Genomic DNA, 21,159 nt, shown 5'->3' on the forward strand with positions numbered 1-21,159 from the left:
CCCAGCCCACTCCACCTGAACAATCACCACCCCAGCCCGTTCTACCTGAACAATCACCACCCCAGCCCACTCCACCTGAACAATCACCACCCCAGCCCGCTCCACCTGAACAATCTCTGAATCTTCATTATTTCAACAATGTTTAAAAGACACACAGATGAAAAGTACCATAGCAAAACCTCAGAGGGAACTACAGAGTCACCCCCAAGACAACTTGTTCACACACAGACAATTAAGAAGCCAGAGTAGGCACGGGGGGTCCAGACCTACCTCTATTGAACTGAATTGAAACAGTTTAGTTAGCCAGAAAAACACATATACAGAGTGGATAATAATAATAATAACAATATTAACATGGCTGAGCCAGTTGAGAGCCTGAGCTCTCTTGTAGGCACCTGATATATACTGTACATTTATCCCAAGGAAGTATTATGTAACATTTAGTATCATCTGGAATAGTTCAATAACATGGTGGTAATAAGAACATCTCATAATGTTACCACAGTTATCACTTCAATATTTGTTTATTTTATTTATTTATTACTTTTTTTATTATAAGTATATACATAAATTACAGTGGAATTGAAAAACATAAATATAATGGGGGAGCAGTACAACCTGGGTTGTACAGTAGTAAGGTTGAACAAGAGGAAAGAGCTTTCAGGATGATGTCTAGTTGGCAAATATATTTATTGCAATGAAACTTTCTTATCTATTAAACATGATAATTTCCGATAAAACGGTTTTGATGGTACAATAAAAGCAGGTACAGTACTGTAGTTACAGTTGGGTTTGGTGTAGCCCAGTGAGTTTGTAGAAAGGCACCAGGATCGATATGAGGGAGTATTGTGTCAACACCATGGGTAAAGGGGGTGTAACACATACGATCTAGCACAGGGGTTTTCAAACTATGGGTCCCGACCCTTCAGTGGGTAACGAAATAAATAAATTGGGTCGCAAAATAAAAATGGGTTGCGAAAATAAATCAGAATATTTTTATTTTCATACAATTGGATACATATAATTCAAATATAAATGGATCATGAGAAATTTACATGAATTTTGTCGATGCTAAATAAAGGAAAATTGTGAACAGTGTTTGTCTTTGATTTACTCATTTCATATCATTACACTTAGGTTTAATGGGTCGCAATTCAAATTGTTGTTCTGGCTGTGGGTCGCAGCAAAAAAAGTTTGAAAAACACTGATCTAGCACATCTAAGGGAATGACACGAGCATCATCATTGTGGGAACATTGATACTGATTAAGGAACAGTAAAACTATGATAAAGTCGCAGAGGGAGGGAAAAAGAAGGCAGAGAGAGGGGGGGGGAAAGGAGGAGGGGGGAAAGGAGGGAGGGGGGGAAAGGAGGGAGGGGGAAAGGGAGGGAGGAGGGGGGGAAAAGGAGGGAGGAGGGAGGGGGGAAAGGAGGAGGGGGAAAAGGAGAGAGGGGGGAAAAGGAGAGAGGGGGAAAAGGAGAGAGGGGGAAAAGGGAAGAGGGGGAAAGGGAAGAGGGGAAAGGAGGGAGGGGAAAGGAGGCAGAGGAGGGGGGAAAGAGGCAGGGGAGGGGGAAAGGAGGCAGAGGGAGGGGGAAAGGAGGCAGAGGGAGGGGGGGGGAAAAGGAGGCAGAGGGAGGGGGGGGAAAGGAGGCAGAGGGAGGGGGGGGAAAGGAGGGGGGGGAAAGGGAGGCAGAGGAGGGGGGGAAAAGGAGGCAGAGGGGGGGGGAAAAGGAGGCAGAGGGGAGGGGGGGGAAAAGGAGGCAGAGGGAGGGAAAAGGAGGCAGAGGAGGGAAAAGGAGGCAGAGGGAGGGGGAAAGGAGGCAGGGGAGGTGGAAAGGAGGCAGGGGAAGGGGAGAAAGGAGGCAGAGGGAGGGGAAAAGGAGGCCGAGGGAGGGGGGGAAAGGAGGCCGAGGGAGGGGGAAAGAGGCCGAGGAGGGGAAAGGAGGCCGAGGAGGGGGAAGGAGGCCGAGGAGGGGAAAGGAGGCCGAGGAGGGAGAAAAGGAGGCCGAGGGAAGGCATAAAGTGGAATGATGATGGAAAAAATAAGAAAGGAAAGTGGGGGGGGAAAAAAAGAGACAAAGAACACAATATAGATGAGATAGTTGTGTGAGAAAAATAAGAATATGAAATAAAGGAGAAAGGAAGAGAGGTATAAAATATGCAAGAATGTGTGAAAACAAGGATGCAGCGAGAAGAGGAGGAGGAGGAGGAGGGGAGGAGTGTGATGCAGCCTCCCCCTTATTTTTTTATCATTACACCACTTGAGCAACATTTACTTTTGGTAATGAGGGAAAAAACAGAGTAAGACAGCCACCAGCATGAATAAATTAATAAATAATCATCAACTCCTCCAGCAGATGCAAATGATCATTTATTTTAGGATAATGAGCTACACGCACAAGCTTATCCAGACATCAACAACACCACAAGGATGTTCACAACAGATGTTAATTTTCTTCAAGTATTGTATAGGAGACCTTAAAATTACCTTGAAGTTCTTGAATCTGTCACAAATTAGTTGCAACAATTTAACCCCTTCACTACGGGTCGCCACTTTTAATATTCTATTTGAATATCGCCAAGACGAGATTATTCAGCTCAGAAGGGATCCCATACACAAGTGGCTAAATAGATTTAGGCTCAATGATCCTAAAGTCTGACAGTAATTTTAATATGACAGTGTAAAGGCAAATACTTGACATTAATAAATATGTACTTTTCCATTATACAGTATATTACATATCTTTTCTGATTCGAAACTTTATAAGGTCAACTAAATCCTCTGGTAATTAAACAGAAAATAATAGACTATAATACAGTAGTGTTAGAAAAATATAAATACAATAATAAATCAAGGAACATCTGAATAAATGTCATCTTCTTATGTTGAGGTGTAATACTGTACAGTAGTGCACTCCAAATCCTGGGACAATAGAAGCTCCTAGATTGTTGATATAAAGATAATCGTCGTTTTATGGAGTTGTAGTCTACCATTATGACGTGTTGAGTAAGGGACACAGTGGAAGTTGTTGTGGTTCACCATTTGAACATGTAATTGGAAATGTTCAATTTGATACTGTCTTTGATGAAATAGTTTTCTAATTATTGGGAGATTATGAGCTACATAATCTCTCTTGGTTAATACTGTAGTGTTTTATTTAATTCTGCTTAATTACTAAAGCTTTTAGATAAGCTTATAAAGTTTCAATTCATCATTAATGCTATGTATTATAATGGAATAAGTATTCATTTAATCATGTCTTTCCACTTAAATATTAGAGTACTGCACTACGATTGTCAAGGTGTGTAGGGTATGTGTGTGGAGGAAAGGGCAGAGGGGGGAGGGTAGACACTCACTTTAACTTTTAGCTACCTCTAAATTTGCATGAACTTAATATCAGTGGGGGACTAGAATATTCTTTCAATATACAGTACTCCAAAAACGTAAAAGCATGTCACAATAATCACTGAAATCATTAATAAAGACAGACGTAAATCCTCTGTGATTGACCCTGGTGGAGGCTAGGCCCACAAGTTGTTTAAGTGTAAAACATAAGCGCCCATACAACATCAAACGAGAACATTATGTAAACAAAGAAGCATGTATAGCATTGACATTTCCGGATCATGGAATGAGTAAAATCTGGTCCAAGGCTGCCATGTCCACCTCATGTCTCAACAAGTAACTTAGAACCAGAAGCTTCGGGTAAACGAGTCGATACTCTTGAAGTTCACACCTCACGAGGAGGGTGGATTGACAATGCTGAGTGTACTACCGTAGTTGGAAATGTCCCCAACTGTACTTGATCAACATAGAAAGGAATATACAGTATCTGCTGGGCTACCAAACAGTCAAATCTTCATTTCTTCACTTTATAAGACTTACCTGATAACCTGAAATAGACATTTGTTTGGCTATGCCACCAAACTAACACCTTGAACCAATACATAAAATACTGGCATTTCAGATATTTACCTAATCCATGCTCTTCCACCAATTTATCAAAGCTAATGGCTGCTGAAATTAATATCATTGAGGAACCAGGTATGTGCTTCAGTCTTTCTTACTGTCCTTCTAAAGCCAATCGTAAAAGCTTATTCCAGATGCATAAATCTGATTCCTTGTTAGTAGAACATATGTCATGCATTATAAAAACAACTATATAAGCCAAAACATTCAAATCCATGTCATAAGAATACATCATAGGGCCTGTGTAAAGCATTTTCTTGGAAAGTGGTATTACTTCAGACTCTTTGTATGTGGTACACCCACTAAAAACTTATTCGGCACCCGTGTCATATTGTATCATGCCGTAAGGGTGCCGAATAATTTTTTACTGGGTGTAGATTAAGAAGTATTATGTACAGTAATGTTGTACACCAAACATTACTGTACACCCAATAAAAAATTATTCGGCACCGTTCCGGCGTAATACAATATGACACGGGTGCCGAATAAATTTTTAGTGGGTGTACAATAGTGAGTCTAATACTGTACAGTACTGTACTCAGGGAAATGATAGAGGAATGTGCTTAGCTAGAAGATACAGTACCAGTAACTAAAAGTCTCCCACCAATACACAAAGTGAAAAAGGCATTTTCATCTTTAATTTTAACATTTTTAATTGGGAACATACCCCTTAACAACTTCGTGAACAGTATTAGAACTAATCTTGATAAAACAACCCCAAACTTAAGATATCAATTTAAGTAGTCCCAAATGTTGGACATGGCAAATGCACAAGCCTATGAGTATCTTAAAATGCAAAACAGTACTCACCCTACGCCGATTGTGCTTCCTTCCAAGGCCGTTAGTTGGGGCACTGGGGCGAACTTCATTTGCCAATGACGCAGAAAAAGAGCGGGTGATTGAAGAAAAAGCCAAAGAGAAAGTGGAAGAAGTCGATGATGTGGGTGTAGATATAATGGTGGGTGGAGACACGGGTTGAGAATTACGAGGTACTACTTGTGACTGAACAGTTGTCGGAAGAGGGGCGGAAGAAGGCTGTAGAGGAGAGAGGGGCGAGCGTGGAGAAGGTGGAAGCAGGAGAGGTGAGAGATGAGCATGGTTACGAGGCGAATTCACAGGTGACCCTCGGGGAGAGCCTCGCAGTGGTGCAATATCCGACGGGATTTTCAACAAGTCTTTGGTTTCTACTCGTTCTCCTGTAAGAGTAAGAGCACAGTAATTAAACATCTGTACCACATGTTTTGTATATTTGTTTGCTTATAAGAGTACAGTAAGTAAATACCTACTGTAAGCCATGTAATTTTTATTTTTTTATGGGCTTATTACATCAAATCCTCTCATAACTAAAGAGAAACGAAAGGTGTATTTATAAACCAAAATAATTTCATCAGTTCAGTTATAAGGATCATAAATCCAAAGCCCAAAATATTTCCATAACATTCTGAAGCTTTCAAGAGACTCCATCTATCTTGTTTTCCAAAATTTTTTATTTAGGAAATGGCTGATAAGAGGTCATTTATACATAATTCTATATTCTGGTACCTGTGTCAAAATGAAAAGGAAATAAGAAAATACTATATTGTACCTAATTAAGAGTCATAGTTATTTATTTATCATTTCACCACTCATCAGCTTACTACCCATTCAGGTGGTTGGTCTATCCAGTGTTAGTACAGGAGGAAACTGGAGCGACAGAGGAAACTTGGGATGTTTGGTAGTGAGGGTCACAGTGGATAATACAGTACCCTTCTCACGTGTCTGGGCCAAGTAGGACTCGAACCCTCGAAATATTGGTGATACTGTATACGGTAGGCACATTACTCACAAATTCGGTAAATGGTTACCTATACTGGATTCCTTTAGATATTTTAAGCCTTCACTATATCATTTTATATTATTGTAAGAAAATGTAAATGTAATATCCATATGTGTAAACTCTTATCAACCACCTACCCCTCTAACCACTGAACGATGTTTACATTCTGTATTCTTTCTTTATACCAAATCAATTTATATCAATGTATTATGTGACATAAATGCAGTGGTGGGCACAGTTCCGCTAATCCGCAAACCGCTAATTAGCGGATTAGCATTTTCGCTAACTTTGGAAACCATTAGCGGAACAATTAGCTTCCACTAAATTTAGTTCCGCTAACAAAATTTATACATGTTTGTTCCTGTCTGAAGTAAGCATGTGACGCCGCGAAACGTGTCTCCAACAGCCAGTCAGGCACGCTTGGCTGACTGCGTGTTAGTACATGTAAACGTGACAAGACACAATTTGTCGAAGCCGCGCTGCAGCAGCTGAGCAGCATTGTGTAATTCCGCAGTTCTGAGTTCAGTTCACTTACGACGTTGTCACGTTACAGACAGTCTAAGCAGTCTTACAGTGTCTGCGACAGCAGAGTATGTTATCGCTTATTGCTATGGAAGGTGAAGACGTTTTTGTTCTGCCTGAGAAGGCCCAGCCACTGCAGCCGGAGTGAACACAATTTTTCGATTATTAAAGTTTAATACTTTTTTTACAGTAAATAAAGACTGTCAGTGTTTGTTGAAAGAATCATAGAATGTAATTGTAAACTAATGTATAATTTCATTCCTCTTTTATTTGTTAATTTAATTAGAATTTTTTTGTGTCAATATATTTGGTTATGCTAAGTACTGCTTAAGTTCATAACCAGGATGTCATCCAAGGTGTGCGCCAAACAAAATTTTCTAAAAACTTACTTTTCATTAAAGTTTAGAGTTTTCTGTTTATTTACATGACTAAGACCAACAATAAGTTATATAAAAATGCACTGGTATAATGTGTATGTGGTTGGTATTGCATATTTACATGAATAATGAATAAGGCCGATAGGTTGTATGGGAATGCAAATTAATTATTTGTGAAATTGTGTTCAGTGTACACCTTGATAAGTTGATCATCATCTGATCTTGGCATGATGCTATTTGCTACCTATGCTATACAGTACCATAGTTTTTGGATTCGTTTAATACTTTCTGTCTTTTCGTACAGTAAATAAAGATTATAAAGTGTATGTTGAAACTTGAATATAAACTAATGTTTAATTTCATTTGTTCATTTAATTATTTGTGTACACCTTGATCATCATCTGATCTTAGCATGCTACACCTTTTGGGAAAGCTCTATGTCTAAGCTACAAGACAACATATGAAAATTTCAGCTCTCTAGGTCTGTTTTTAAGGGTTTTAGAGCCAAAAAAAAGAAGAAGCTAAATTCATATAATAAAAGTTAATTAGCGTTAGCTTCCGCTAATTTTTTTAGCTGTTTAGCGGTTTAGCGTTAGCGAAGTTAACTTTTTAGTTAGCAGATTAGCAGTTAGCGAAGCTAACTTTTCGTTTAGCTGTGCCCACCACTGCATAAATGTATAGTACAGAAATCAATTTTGTTCAGACAGGTACAGTAAAATGAAAGTTGGAGATGAAAAAGATAAACTGTACAGATGCTGTAAAAGATGATGCTTTTTCCTACTTTTGTCTACCAACCAACCTCATAATTTTTCATATAAAGGCTCTTCTTATTTTTTCAAAGCAATTCACTTTCTTTCCCATGATTTAATTAAAAATTTGGATAAACCTTCCTGTTTTATTATGATCATTGTGTTAACACAGTAAAAAGTAGCTCCTTTTTGTAATGATTGTTTATCAGACCACAGCCCAGAGAATTACAACACATATAACATTAAGTATCGGCCCACTTGGTAACCCAAATACCAAGTCGACACACCTTACAGTCCCAAGAGACCTGACCCTGGCCACTGAGTACTTGAGTTAACCCTGTGATGATATGACCGTGTTAAAGAAACCACACCTTGCCAAGACACACCCGGGCATGACCACGCACCTGGGCAAACACAGCTGTCCAGATCTAACCAGTTTAGTGTTAATTGGCAGAGGTCATTCTCCAGCTGGTACTCCTCCATATAAAGGCCCTGCAGTCCCGTCCACGGGTCATTAGATTCCTGATTCAAATTCCATTGAGACGACTCCCACAACACTATCGACGGAAGACGGAGTCACGCTCGTCACTAGTTGAGGGCGGGAGGGAGACTTCCCTCTCCAGCACCCAGAGTCCAGCACTCTCTTCAACAGCAACTGCAGGGCCTCCCTCAGGTCACACGTGAGTCTTTGTCAGACCTATCCATAGGTGAGTTACTTATGTTGGGAAGTGTATTCATTTCATGTTTGTGTTCGAGAGTCAAGTCTAGTAACGTAAATATAATGTTCGAGTAATGTGTCCATGCCACGTAATGTGCTAGTAACTTCGATATAATGTTCTATTAATGTGTCTGTGTCATTGCGTGAATAATAAATAGCAGTATTGAAAGCGGTGTTTACAAGATGTCCCTTAAGAACGTAATATAAGTGAAAATAACTAACCGGCCAAGCTACCAACTTCCTCTCTTTACATTCCTACTACTATAAATATTCCACCTATATGCATATCTTCTGTACGAGTTTTGTCTTGTTACATTTTCAATTATCAAAATTATATTAATCTTTTTTAACAGTGACTCATAAACAAGACATTAAACTACATCAAAGTTTCATTACAGGTACAGATATTTATGTAGCTCTTAAAACTTATTAACTAATATATTGATATCTAAAGGTGTTTGCCTCTTCAAGATTCTGACTAATATACAAGACATACACTAAGTCTATTCTCTAATGCCAAATTAGTTACAAGAGGGTTATACTGTAGAAGCATAAAAGACAGACTCACTCACAATAATTTAACTAACCCTTCATCTAGCCACTACATTTTACAGAACCACTTTGTTTTATTTTAGATATGTCCTCCTAATCACTCCATTTTTCTGACTTACTATTACTAATACTGTAGTTTCCTAAAAAGTAATATTGCAACAATGTGTATGAGTGTAAATGCCTCAATAATGAGTTATCTTACCCTTGGCAATAGAATGCAGTATCTCGCTACACCACTGCCTCTCCCCAGGCTGTGACAGAAATTCACGAAACAGAGCATCTGTTACACCCTGCAAGTTGCACACTTTTAGAGTCATGTTGAACCTGAGGAGGAAAAATATATTTGTTAGTGCCATAATTTCATTACCTAAATATCAGGAATTACAGATAATTCACCATTAATAATAAATACAGTGCAGTATTCAGACATAAAATGCAACCAAACAAGTCCATGGAGAAATGAAGAAAGAAATTAATTCTCCTTTTCTCACTGAACCTGTAGTGCAGCAGCTCTTGTTAATGCATGTTGTTAGCCATTCCTAGCAGGAGGCTGATCTTACCTACATTATCTCCTTTATAAGAGCAGATAAGAAGCAAAAATTGTACTGTGCAGTATCGTATTCTCGAGGCAGGTCTCAAATAAAGGCATGTTTTATCTAGTCAGTAAACACACTGCACCAGTAAAAACAGCCATCCTATTTAACCTGCCATTTTTATTTGTTTCCAGTTGACTACTCACCTCTTCAAAAGAGACAGGAGAATGTTTAAGGGGTCTAGCTATAGGCTTAACTAGACAACAAAATTACAGAATCAATGCTCTTCTCCTAGCTTGATGCCCCACTAGCCAGCAGTACAGGTACCTGGTAACAATGACTGGTACAGTATAGTACTAGGAACTGGGAAAATTCTTGCCAAAATCCCTGATGTGTGTACACTCACTCCAAAAATCATCTTCACGGAAGGGTCCAATGAATTTCAAAATGAACACTGTGACTCCTGTTGTCTCGGTAGGGTTGTCAAAATCCTTCGTCCATTGTGACTTATTGTCTCACACAAAATCGTAAAGATACTTTTTGAAACAAGTGTACAAGAGGCCTGATATCTAGTTCTTTAAGAGGAAAACAGATTTACTGTACTTTACTGTACAGAGGAAACCCAGTCTAAGGGCATTCACTCTCAATTACATAAGACAAGGAAGTAAATCAAATTAGGATGATTGTTCCTAAATGAGAGAGCCAACAGAGGACAGCTGTTACACCTATACTCTCCCCATTTTGGGATCGATGGGTGTGATGGAGAGCAAGGCAATGACTGGTATGCCCTAAGGGTTAATACATCATTCCTGGCTATTAATTGAGGCATAGTCTAAGACCTGAATTCCCCAATCTTAAGCCTGTATATTACAAGAGCCACCAAGAGAAGGGTAAATTTGGCAGTCAGCAGTACTGTACTAACTCTACTTGTCTCAGTACAGTATTACCACTAATCAAATGTCTCATTACAATTTCTTGACTACCTGTACAGTGCAGTGATCTTTGTCAAGATAACTTACCTCTAAGTACAATAGAATACCTGTACAGTACTGTATATGAAAAGTGAAGGGGAGCCACCTTACTTGTTTAAAGTTTTGGACAGGGCCATATTCAACATGTTCATTTTAATGCCCAGAATGCAGATCTGGCATCAGATGAAAGTACAAATTTAATAAGGACTACAAAATAGAGGTTAATACACAACAAAAACAACAGTCCCTATTGTGGATTTTTGCCGCAATCACTAAGAGCTCCGTGCTGGCCTGACCCCTCCTACTCAGCCATATCTCACACTGAGAGCACCCCTCCCATAAGCAGAAATGCTGGAACAGTGGACTGGCCCTATCAACTACCTAAGTACCTCCCACTAGCCTCGTGGGCTGGCAGATGCATCTCTCAGGATGTGATTTGGGTCTGGGTTGCTCTACCCAATGTTTACTAAAATGGAAAAACCATTCCGATTACCAACGCAACCTGCGTTGGAAGACTGTGAGGGGACACGATTTACTATGTAGTAAGGAGAGCCAGAGAGTTAACCAAAACATTACCTAAGATTGTTAGGTTAGTTCAGAGATTTCTTATTCAATTTATGTAACATCAGAAAAGCTAAACCTTCAATAGTTGCTCCAGTAAACTACACAATTCACAACAAAATCTACACAGAACGAGTCACTTTATGTTCAATTCTGGTGTAAAAATTTAAAAATGTAGACTAGATATATTGCAGCATGAGACACTGGAGCAGTGATCAACAACCTACACTAGTGAGTAGCCTTCCTTCATGTCAGTGGGCCACAAGAATGAAATTGGGAAATTGTGCTAGTCATAACCCCACGAATAAGCTTAACTTCATGTATACAGGGTCTTCTCTGTGCTGAATAAAATCACCTCACGTTAGCCAAATTAAACATTAAAAGTGGAGTCCCCATACCGAAGGGGTTAAAAATTATTGATGTACCTGTACAGTATTGCTTATTCCATACAAGATAAAAAATTCAAGATGCCCCTATAAATAGGCTGTGGGCTTCCATGCTAATGCATATTTCAGCATATAAAAGGAAAATCGGCACTCTATTATGTCAACTTTGATGAAGCAAACGACTGCATTCTAAGACATCCAACTAAAATAAGACAGTACAGTAATACTTTACTAGAAAGTTCAAATTAGCTTAACTTTTGTCTCACCTTACAGGAGAAATGATGTTTGTTCAGTTGTTTGAATTTTTTTCTGAACTATCAAGTTTAAACAATTCTAATTCCAAACAATTCAACTAAATTCTCTTACCTAATGGTCAGATTGTTCACCCTACAACAAATGCCAGATAATGGACTCATGTCAAGTCAAGTACTTATGCATGCTCCATAAAATAAAAATAAATCATCATTTTATCTATCATTGTGTAAAGGTACTGTACTGTACCAAGAACAGAGCACTAAGTGTTACCAAACTGTCTGTCTGTTCCAGTTAAAAGTCACAAGGTGTTCAGCTTGTTTTCATTTTCCAAAGCATGTACTGTACTGTACAGTCTCGTTCAAGATTCTTCGAACACTGCAGGAGACAGCTGGCAACTCAAGGCCGTTTGATTACTATAGTAGGTAGTAAATATTATGAATACGTTTATGTAAAAGTCATCGGTGATTGGTTACTTGGTTCCCCGTTGCTTAATTTAATTGTTGGGCTTTGTTGTTTTGTATTATATTATACTATGTACTATAGTAAACAAACGGCCTCGAGTTGCCAGCTGTCTCCAGCAGTGTTCGAAGAATCTTGAACGAGACTATACCTGTACAGTAAGTTATAAGCATGAGGAGGCCACAGTCAGTATGTACTGTAGTTTGTCCACATTTTTAGGTTCCCCAATTAAAATTGTCATCCCCACCAAAATAAAAAAAAAAAAAAAAAAAATTGTCCAAAAAAAAACAAAAACAATTTGACAAAAGACCTGGATGCCATTTTCTTTCAACAAAAATAAAAAAAAAGTTATATCTACAGTATTTTAAATTAGTGATGATAGTTTTAATGTGGGAAAATATGGGGGTTACGAAATATACATTGATAACACTTAACTTTAGCCCTGCCCTGCAACAAATACACCACTGCCTCACATACATGCAGCAGGCTTCAGTAGGAACAAATAACTTTTACAAAAAAAAAAAACGTTCTCAAAACATCACCCTTTGTGTACGGGGTTCCCTCTCTGTTGAATAAAATCATCTGGTGTTCGCTAAATTAAATATGAGAAGTGGCACCAACGCCCCCCCCCCTAGTGAAGGGGTTAAAATGCCACAAAACAAGTTTTTCATTACATTTTTTGGTTTACACTATGAATATTAGCCAATAATGAACATACTGGTAATAATTGATATACATACAGTAGTACAATAATAATTTCATACCAGCACTTACAGGAAACTGGATGAGATTTGAAACAAAGTGTAAAGTATATGAAACACTAACCCAACATTGATAATGAATCAAGTACAGATATATTACTCTTTTTAATAGTGTACATTGATTTTTGTTCTATAATTGGAGCTACAATACATTATCCTAAATTTCTGCTACTTTGTTTACACGACTTGAACGCTGCCATCAGTAAGGTGATGCTCCACTCACTCTCCCTTGTGCATTGCTGACATTCTCAACATCTCCAAATTCTACACTTTCTCTCTTACAACTTTACAGCTCTACTGTACATAATTACCATATTGAATTTAACCCCTTGTGTACGGGGTTCCCTTTAAGCTGAATAAAATCATTTGACGTTAGGCAAATAAAATATTTTAAAAGTGGCATCCCCATAGTGAAGGGGTTAAGAATGCTGAATATAGTATATGTACTGTACTTTTCTTGTATTTAAGTTGCCACACATTATACTGTATGTGAGTAAATGAGGAAAAATTGAACAATCAGGTAATTGGCTGAGTGACTGTGTGGTGGAGATGAGTCTACTTGTCCCCAGTGAGCTTGTGGAGTGAGATATAGTATATGGTGATTATAGGAGAATGATGACACATTGAAAGCTTATTTGTAGTTTAAAGCATTTTGAGTGTTAGATAATAATAAAGTTAGTGAAATATGTACCCTAAGCATATTGGTAGAAAACAATCTGCATTATTTTAGCAGATTTTCATTTAACTGCATTACTGTACTTAGAAAAATATTTGGAAAATGATGAAAAAAATAAACCTTCAGTTGTTCATTTGTAACTCAAATCATGGGACAAAATTTATTACTTTGAAACTTAGAATTTTTGTAAACAGAACCATTGTAAATTTCAGAATGCCTGTACAATACAATACAATATAATACATTCTGAGCATTAAATAATGGCTACAATTTGAAAACAAATTGCAAAATCAAAATTGTTGAAAATCAAGTCAGGTAGAACTGGTGTGCCTTAACCAGAAAGACAAGGAAATTTTTCTACAGAAGATAAAAACTTTCTTATCTCATGAGAACCCCAAAAATGAGAAGGAATTAGTTTTATGTACAGTACACTAATAACATTGTTATTATATTTTTTATGTCTTACTCGCTGCAACACAATAGTCCTCACTGTTTGCATCCAAGACAAACTTTGCTTCATCCATGCAAATATTTGCACAGCAGAAAGTCTTACCAGCAACTGCTACATTATATGATTCATCTGACATAAAATGCACAAACCCAACCTAATCTACGTAGGTTAGAAGGTTAGGTAGATTAGCTTCAATATATCTTAAGTTGCTGGTTAAGGCGAGCATCCATTGTCCAGAATTACCATTTCTCCAAGAAAACAAGATGAAAATACAGCTAATTTTGAAGATGCAATTATGCATCCAAGACTTTTGTCAAATATTACTGTCTTAGAAAAAATAAAAATGACCATCTCATATTTTTGTATAGCTTTAACAATCAGACAGGGTTAAGAGATAGCTTTGTTTTTAATTGCCAAAGTGTGTGTAAGTACATGAGGCCACAGCCTATTTGTGATTTTTCACTTTTACTTGGTAAGCAATCAAATCACCAGTAAAAAAACATCACAGTACTGTACAGTATAAAGTAATGAGCATACAAGAAGAAATGAAGCTTGTAAACTTAACAAAATAATCAGAACTACTTAGTCCCTTAAGACTCTCACCTTACCTAACTAAAGACTTTGTGACTATTAAAATACATAGGGAAGGTAAAAGAAAAATTATCATAATGTTTTACAGTTAAATGGCACAGTGGCTACCAGTCTAATTAAACTGAACGGTTGACTAACATCTGATGCTATAAAACAAAATCCACAATAGCAAGACCACTTACAATACTGTACTATAAAGGACTTTAATAATAAAGACCAAATACTGTAACAATGACTAAAAAAAGAAAAAGAAAGAAAAAAAAGTGGCTACATCACAAGGAATTCCTGGCTGGGCAAATTGGGGGCTAGAGTGCCAGGAATTCCCTGCCAAACAGATTAACCTAACTTAAGACTCCAGTCTGCTTAGCCAGGAATTCACAGCTAAGTAGCTACTTCCCCCCCACCCCCCCAAAAAAAAAATTAGGACAGTAGGCAGTACAGTACAGCACACTAGCGCTGCATTTGAAACAAAAGCCTAGCTGTCTGACTTTAGCCAGAATAGGTCCTGACCATTACTACAGTACTAGCTAAACTATTTGTCTGATGACTAATCATTTTAATTCATCTATGTTCCATAAGGCGTGCATAGCCACTGCCTGCTCTTCAGTTTTTATTCAGAAGTTCAAAATATAAATGCCCATGACATTTAGTATTATAATCATTCTTTAAGATTTTAATTTTGTTTTACCATTATTTTACTTTACTTTATCCTGTTTGTCCCTGGTCAGCTAACTAGCAGGTTGGGCAGTCAATCAGTTTTCTGTTACCCACTGTTGGCGAGTATACTAAACGGTCTCTTCAATATGTCAGTGTTTGTCAAGTTTGGTCTTCATGTACTCGCACTTGGTGTCATCACAACATTCATTGGCTGGTTGTTCCAAGAACTCTATTCTTTTTTATAGTTATTGTATTTTATAGGCATTATTTCAACTACTAAAATCCATTACAGTTTGGTAAGTACTGCAATGGTTATTCTTTCTTGGTTATTAATTCCTTAATACCAAATCCTGGTATTCAAAGTAAGATACAATGATGGTACCTGCAGTGATCCTTAAGTGTGCATTAAAACATGGACATCATTTTCAGCCATATCCTGATTTCTTTTGTATTGTTCTTGATCATTGCACCAAAAATTTTCTTCTCTTTGGTTTAAATAAAATTTCATAGTAAATGAAGCTAACATTATCTTTAAAATTAACCTAAATTCTGCAAAACGATTTGTTTAGGTGTGCAAGTACAGTAGTACAAGGTATTGTCAAATTCACCAAATTTTCATATAAAATTAGACTTGAATCCAGAATTCCTCAGATTATAAACCAAGCATCACATAATTGATGGTTCAGAATAAATGGCTGCATATTGTCCACAAAACTACAATGATTGTTTAAAAAATCAACAAATAAATACACCTAAGACATTTAAAGATAAATGTCTTTCAAAACCAAAATTAAAATCCCTCTTAAACCTTGCTTAACCTCATAATTTATCTCAAGGAACAAGATTTGAGGATAAGATGTACTAATTGATGGACTTTAAACTGAGGACAATACAAGTGTTATATATTTACTCAGCTGCCTCGCCCCTGCATGACACACAGTTACTCACCGCCTTGTTTATACTCTGAGGATCACCTGAACACTAACAACGGTTTAAAACAACTCACCTGATATAATACGGTTAAGACAACAAATATTAACATGCATAAAAATTTACAAAACACAACAAAACACTGAGTAATGAAACTCGCGGGCTGACTGACAGGTGTGTTGACATGAATGAGACAAATGGTTATCGACTTGCGCCTGGACAACCATACCTCTATAATATTACCATACTTTATTATTTTGCTTGAATATTTCACCTTTCTTTATGTTATCATATACTAGTTTATATATAAATACTATAATATAAACGAATATCTCTAAAGATCGATCACTCAATCCACAAGTCTTGCTATTTAATATGAATCAAATTTTAGTAGAAATATTTGCTTCTAAATATTCACATGTTATAGTGGAAAGCATTTATAAAATTACGGTATATTAATATACACAATTAGAGTGTCATCGAAAATTCTCTGCAAATTTTATTTTTATTTCGTCTCTAGTTACTACTGTATAGGCCTACAGGCTCCATAATTATGTATATGAACCTGCACCAATGTTTGTCAAGACTGATATTGAAAGAGCTCACACTTGGTGCCGTCACAACGCTCTCTGGCAGGTTGTTCCTTAAGTTCACAACTGTCACTCTGAAAATGTTTGTCCTGACAATTTTCCAAACTTTCGGCTTCTTCAACCTTCGAGCTGTGAACCCTAGTGGGGTGGGCGTCCGTCATTTCTAATTATGAACACTTCAATTAAGTAATGTCCTCTACTTTAACTATGTCCCCCCCCCTTGCTCGTTGAGTGTAAGTTAGGTAATTGCAGGCGTTCTAATCTCTGGTAACTGAGGTGCTGTAGTGCAGGCGGGTGGCCCTCCTTTGGACATTTTCAATTAACTGAGTCTCTAGCATATCTTGGGGACCAGACGGGGTGACAGTACCCCAAACAGGAAAGCACCTCACTCGTTACGAAGGATAGTTAGTTTAGGTATCTGAACGACCTTCTTATAAGACCTACAATACTAGCTTTGTTGCTTGATTCACCTTTTCTCACAATAGCCCCGAGAACTTGGTTGTCAACATACACAAGACCCTATTCTCATTTGCTGTTAATGCCGCTTCCTCGTCTGTTGACACGCCCCCCCCCCTTGCTTGCCATAGTTAAACCCTCCGATGAAAGAATAATGATCAGGGGCTTATCCAGGAATATCAAATGGAGGGTCCAAGAAGTTTTGGATGGGGGAACCTGGCGAGCAAAGCAAGCCAATCCAGCTCGGGGGGGGGGGGAGGGGTGTCGCTGTATGCCTCCCCCCCCCGGTTTTTTTTTAATCTGACCAAATATTATGGTCATTTTGAAGCCATATGCACTTGATATTAGAACATATTCTGAGGTCAATAGTAGTTATTTTTTATATACAAAAATTCCTGAGTACAGGTACAATATTGCATTAAAGAAAAGCATAGGAATTTTCTGATGAAAAGAGGGGATTCAGACCCCCAGGATCCACCCTTGATGACCTACATGAAGATTAGACACCCCAGCTTAATTTATTTTGTGATTAACACTCCAATGCTAACTAACCTCCCCAAGTTCTTTATAGTAAATATATTTTGACAAAGAGGTTCGTGTACATTAAAATATACCTGAACTCACGAAAAATGTGGACATTAATACTAAGCCAAAACAATGTCATAAATGGCAGTTCTTACTACCATTTTTTTCACAGTAAATTGAAACAGTGGGAATACTTGTGCAAAAAGAGCAATGATGCTAAAGGTGTTGGATAACTTTGACAGCATGTGTGATAGATGCACACTGAGGATAAATGCTGGAAAGAAAAAGATAATGCTTTTTTAAAGCCAGGAGTTTGCCAAGGTGAACTTTGAAAAACAATGTAGAATAAGACAATCTGGGAGGTGAAACTAAGATTATAAAAAAAAAGGAGGAAGATAAATATTTCAAGTATTTGAGAATTATTTAAGTACTGTATGAACATTGTGATGTAGAGAAAATCAAGGAGAAAAAACAAACATGGAAGGAAGATGATCAAAGAACTGGAAAGTATCACGAGAAAATTAGTTTGGAGGTAAAGAAGGAACTCAACGTGCAGTACTGTATTATATTTCTTACCCTAACTTATGACAGTGAACCATATAACTCTGAGTGAATCAATATGTTAAAAATCAAGCAACAGAGATGAGTTTCGTGAAAGTTGCATATGGAGGTTACCAGAATGGGAGGGGTAAGGAATATTATAGTGAAATGTATAGGGTGTCTGTTTTGGCCGAGATGAATTAAGGAAGAAAGAGAGATCAAAGGAGGTATAGTAAATAGTGATAGGGCAGTCTGGAGGCTCTTCTATCATGGCCAACCCCTTAAAAGAGAGTTCCCTGGAACAGTGAAATGTCAAAGAAATCAATATTTTTTTTTTTTATAACAGGAAACCTGAAATATTTGCTTTTCATTCAACTTCTTTTTCTTAATTTTATCACCAGCCTTGCAGGAAGGGGGCAGGGGATTGGCTATGATAGTATGGCAAGACAAAAACGGATATATTACACTGAGATACAGTACAGCACCGATACTCTAACACAAATGTGCTAAATGTCCAGGATTTTTACTTTTTGTTTTCTTGATTCTGCACACACCAACATATTTTATCTTCATGATTCAAGTATCCAAATTATCTACATACAATGTGAAAACGTGTACTATTAGGTGTACTTTAGAAAATCACAAGAAAAAACAAATTTCCATTTTTATTGTTAAAAATCAACTTTGTAATTTATCAAGAACCACTTACTGCACAAAAACTGAACCAGTAAGGCGGTGATATAAACTGTCCTCATCTCTTCAAGTAACAATGGGTTTTAGCTCAAATTCTGAATAATAAATGTTTACATTAAATAATATCACCAGTAAATTCTCTTTTATCAACTCAAGAGTACAGTATAGACCAATGGACCTCTATAATACATGTGTAACTTTTATTAAAAAAAATTCAAAATGTGAACCACAGTACATTAGTTATTTACCTCTGAGAGCTTTGTAACCCATATTTATCTTAAGTAGGACTGCTCTACAAGTGATTTAAAAGCAATGTTGGGAAGAGTCCACTCTACAGTTCCCAACATTACCATTGTTGACCTCAACACAGTGACCATAAAACTGAGTACAGTACCTGCCCCTACTGCATTCTTACCTTGTGAAACTTTATGCAGTTTATCATCACCGAAACTAATAATAATGATGATAATAATAATAATAATAACCATAGAGGCTACATGGTGTAAAGAGAGACAAGCTGAGGAGTTTCCTACCATAGTATGTATGGAGAAAGTTTCTCAATTGCACAAAATCTTTAGTACAAGCCTAAAACAACACTACAGATAATACCAAGTCTGGTATGAATTCTCATAGCTTTCTTGGTTCATCAATGCAGCTCTTTGATACAGCTTTCATATTTTTTAATAAAATGTGGATAAACCACATAATATGCAAGGGTGAAATACAATTTGTGAATTGCCAAAAGCCTAGATTTACTTTTAAGTTATCTATTATACACATTTTTTTTTATAATTACAGTGCAAGCACATTACAGCAAGGTTACCAACTTTTGGAGAATAATCCTACTTAGTAATGAGAAATATGTTTTGGAATGCATGGCAGATGCAAGAGTATATATCAAAAACAATTTAAATAAAAAATAATTAGTTAATGGAATAACCATCACCAGTTACCATACTACTGTCTTATATTTACATAGTTAAAGCTCAGCATTTTTTATTAGTCTGATAAGAGAAAAAAATCAATCTTGACTGATGTCAACTGAACGTCGTACAAAAATGTGGCTTCGTTTCCTTTTTTTTTTACCTCCAGTACAGTACATATGTATGCCTCGATTATATCAAACCTGTACCTTTCAATTACCGACTCAAATTAATTCATTCCCATTTTGATTCCAAGCTTACCTATATATTAGCTGCTGCCTAATGACCATATTGCCAGAAAATAAAATAAAATAAAGTTACAAGAAACACTGGCCTTACCATTCATCAAAACATTAATCATATACGTACATCAAAGTGGTCCATTGCTAGACTATGACAGCAGAATGCCTAAGATGGTGTCACTTGCCTGGTTATCTCAAACACTTCTCATCACTACAGTATTCACATTGCTTTACTGCTTCACATTTCTTCTTGACGACAGAAGCTTAGAGGAAGGCCTTCACAGATCTTGTTTTTTGTCTGGGTATTTGTTCTTGATAGGATTCTAATTATACTCTAAACCAACTAAAAGTTTAGTATCAACAACTTACAATATATCCACTTAAAGCTCACTCAACTAATATAAATATTCTCGCCTTCACGTAAGTGTGATTAAAAGTTTTGTTAAGAATCAGTCATCTAACAGACAGTTCAGTACAGTAGATCCCTGTAGGTTTCAAAATCCTACAAAACTATTAAGTACATTATATCATAAATGGCAAATGTTTTCCCATTACTAAAATAATCTCTAAACCTAAAATAAACATTCAAATTAAACTACTGTACCTGTACTTATTGGGCTCACTTGAAGTCATTTTTTCTTTTCATAACAAAAGTCAATGAGCATTCTATTAATCCAAAAGTGAAAAAAAGAAAAGAAAGTAGATGTTCTCTCCAGTGATAAAACAATTCCTTTTTTTCATGTGGACAAACACGTGGTAGGCTTATATCCTTCTACAATTGGTGTAAGGCATGTCTTGGCAAAACAAAATCATTAGACATTTAAATACAAACCTCAAAAAAACTTTAATTCCAAAATGGACAGTATAATCTCCCCTACAAACTTAATTACCAATTAGTTTAAATTTTTTTTAATTTCTGGGCATCGAGCAATAATAGGTAAGTCTGATTACCGGTGACTCGGGTAACGACCAGTCACGGTGGGCCAAAACATACATCTAACAGTTACAAAGCTTGGTACTCTACTTTCATAACTTACATACATATATATATTTTTGCCTTCGAACTGCTCTTTCATTAAACAAAATTTATCAGCATACTCATATACTAAATGAGCATTAGCTATATGTAGTGACACAAGTTCTCCAAGACCTTGTCAATATAGCTGATGTAGCTAACCTTACAACAAACTTCATCTTACTTAAACTCTATCTAAAGTAGTATTATTTGATAGTTACAGCTTCCTAGAAGCCATTA

General features: G+C 36.9%; 1 protein-coding gene across 1 annotated transcript; it reads right to left on the minus strand.

Annotated features, from left to right (window-relative positions):
• Window positions 1-4,779: 4,779 nt before the first annotated feature.
• LOC121876323 (early nodulin-like protein 2) lies at window positions 4,780-16,122 on the minus strand (the record flags this gene model as incomplete). The annotated part of the gene is given in 3 exon segments (XM_042381380.1): window positions 4,780-5,166; window positions 8,907-9,028; window positions 16,012-16,122. Coding segments are annotated over 2 exon segments (502 nt in total), but the record flags the coding sequence as incomplete, so codon positions are not given.
• Window positions 16,123-21,159: the final 5,037 nt, after the last annotated feature.

Source organism: Homarus americanus, unplaced genomic scaffold (assembly GCF_018991925.1).
Source record: "Homarus americanus isolate GMGI-L3 unplaced genomic scaffold, GMGI_Hamer_2.0 scaffold34921, whole genome shotgun sequence".
Classification (NCBI taxonomy): Eukaryota; Metazoa; Arthropoda; class Malacostraca; order Decapoda; family Nephropidae; genus Homarus; species Homarus americanus.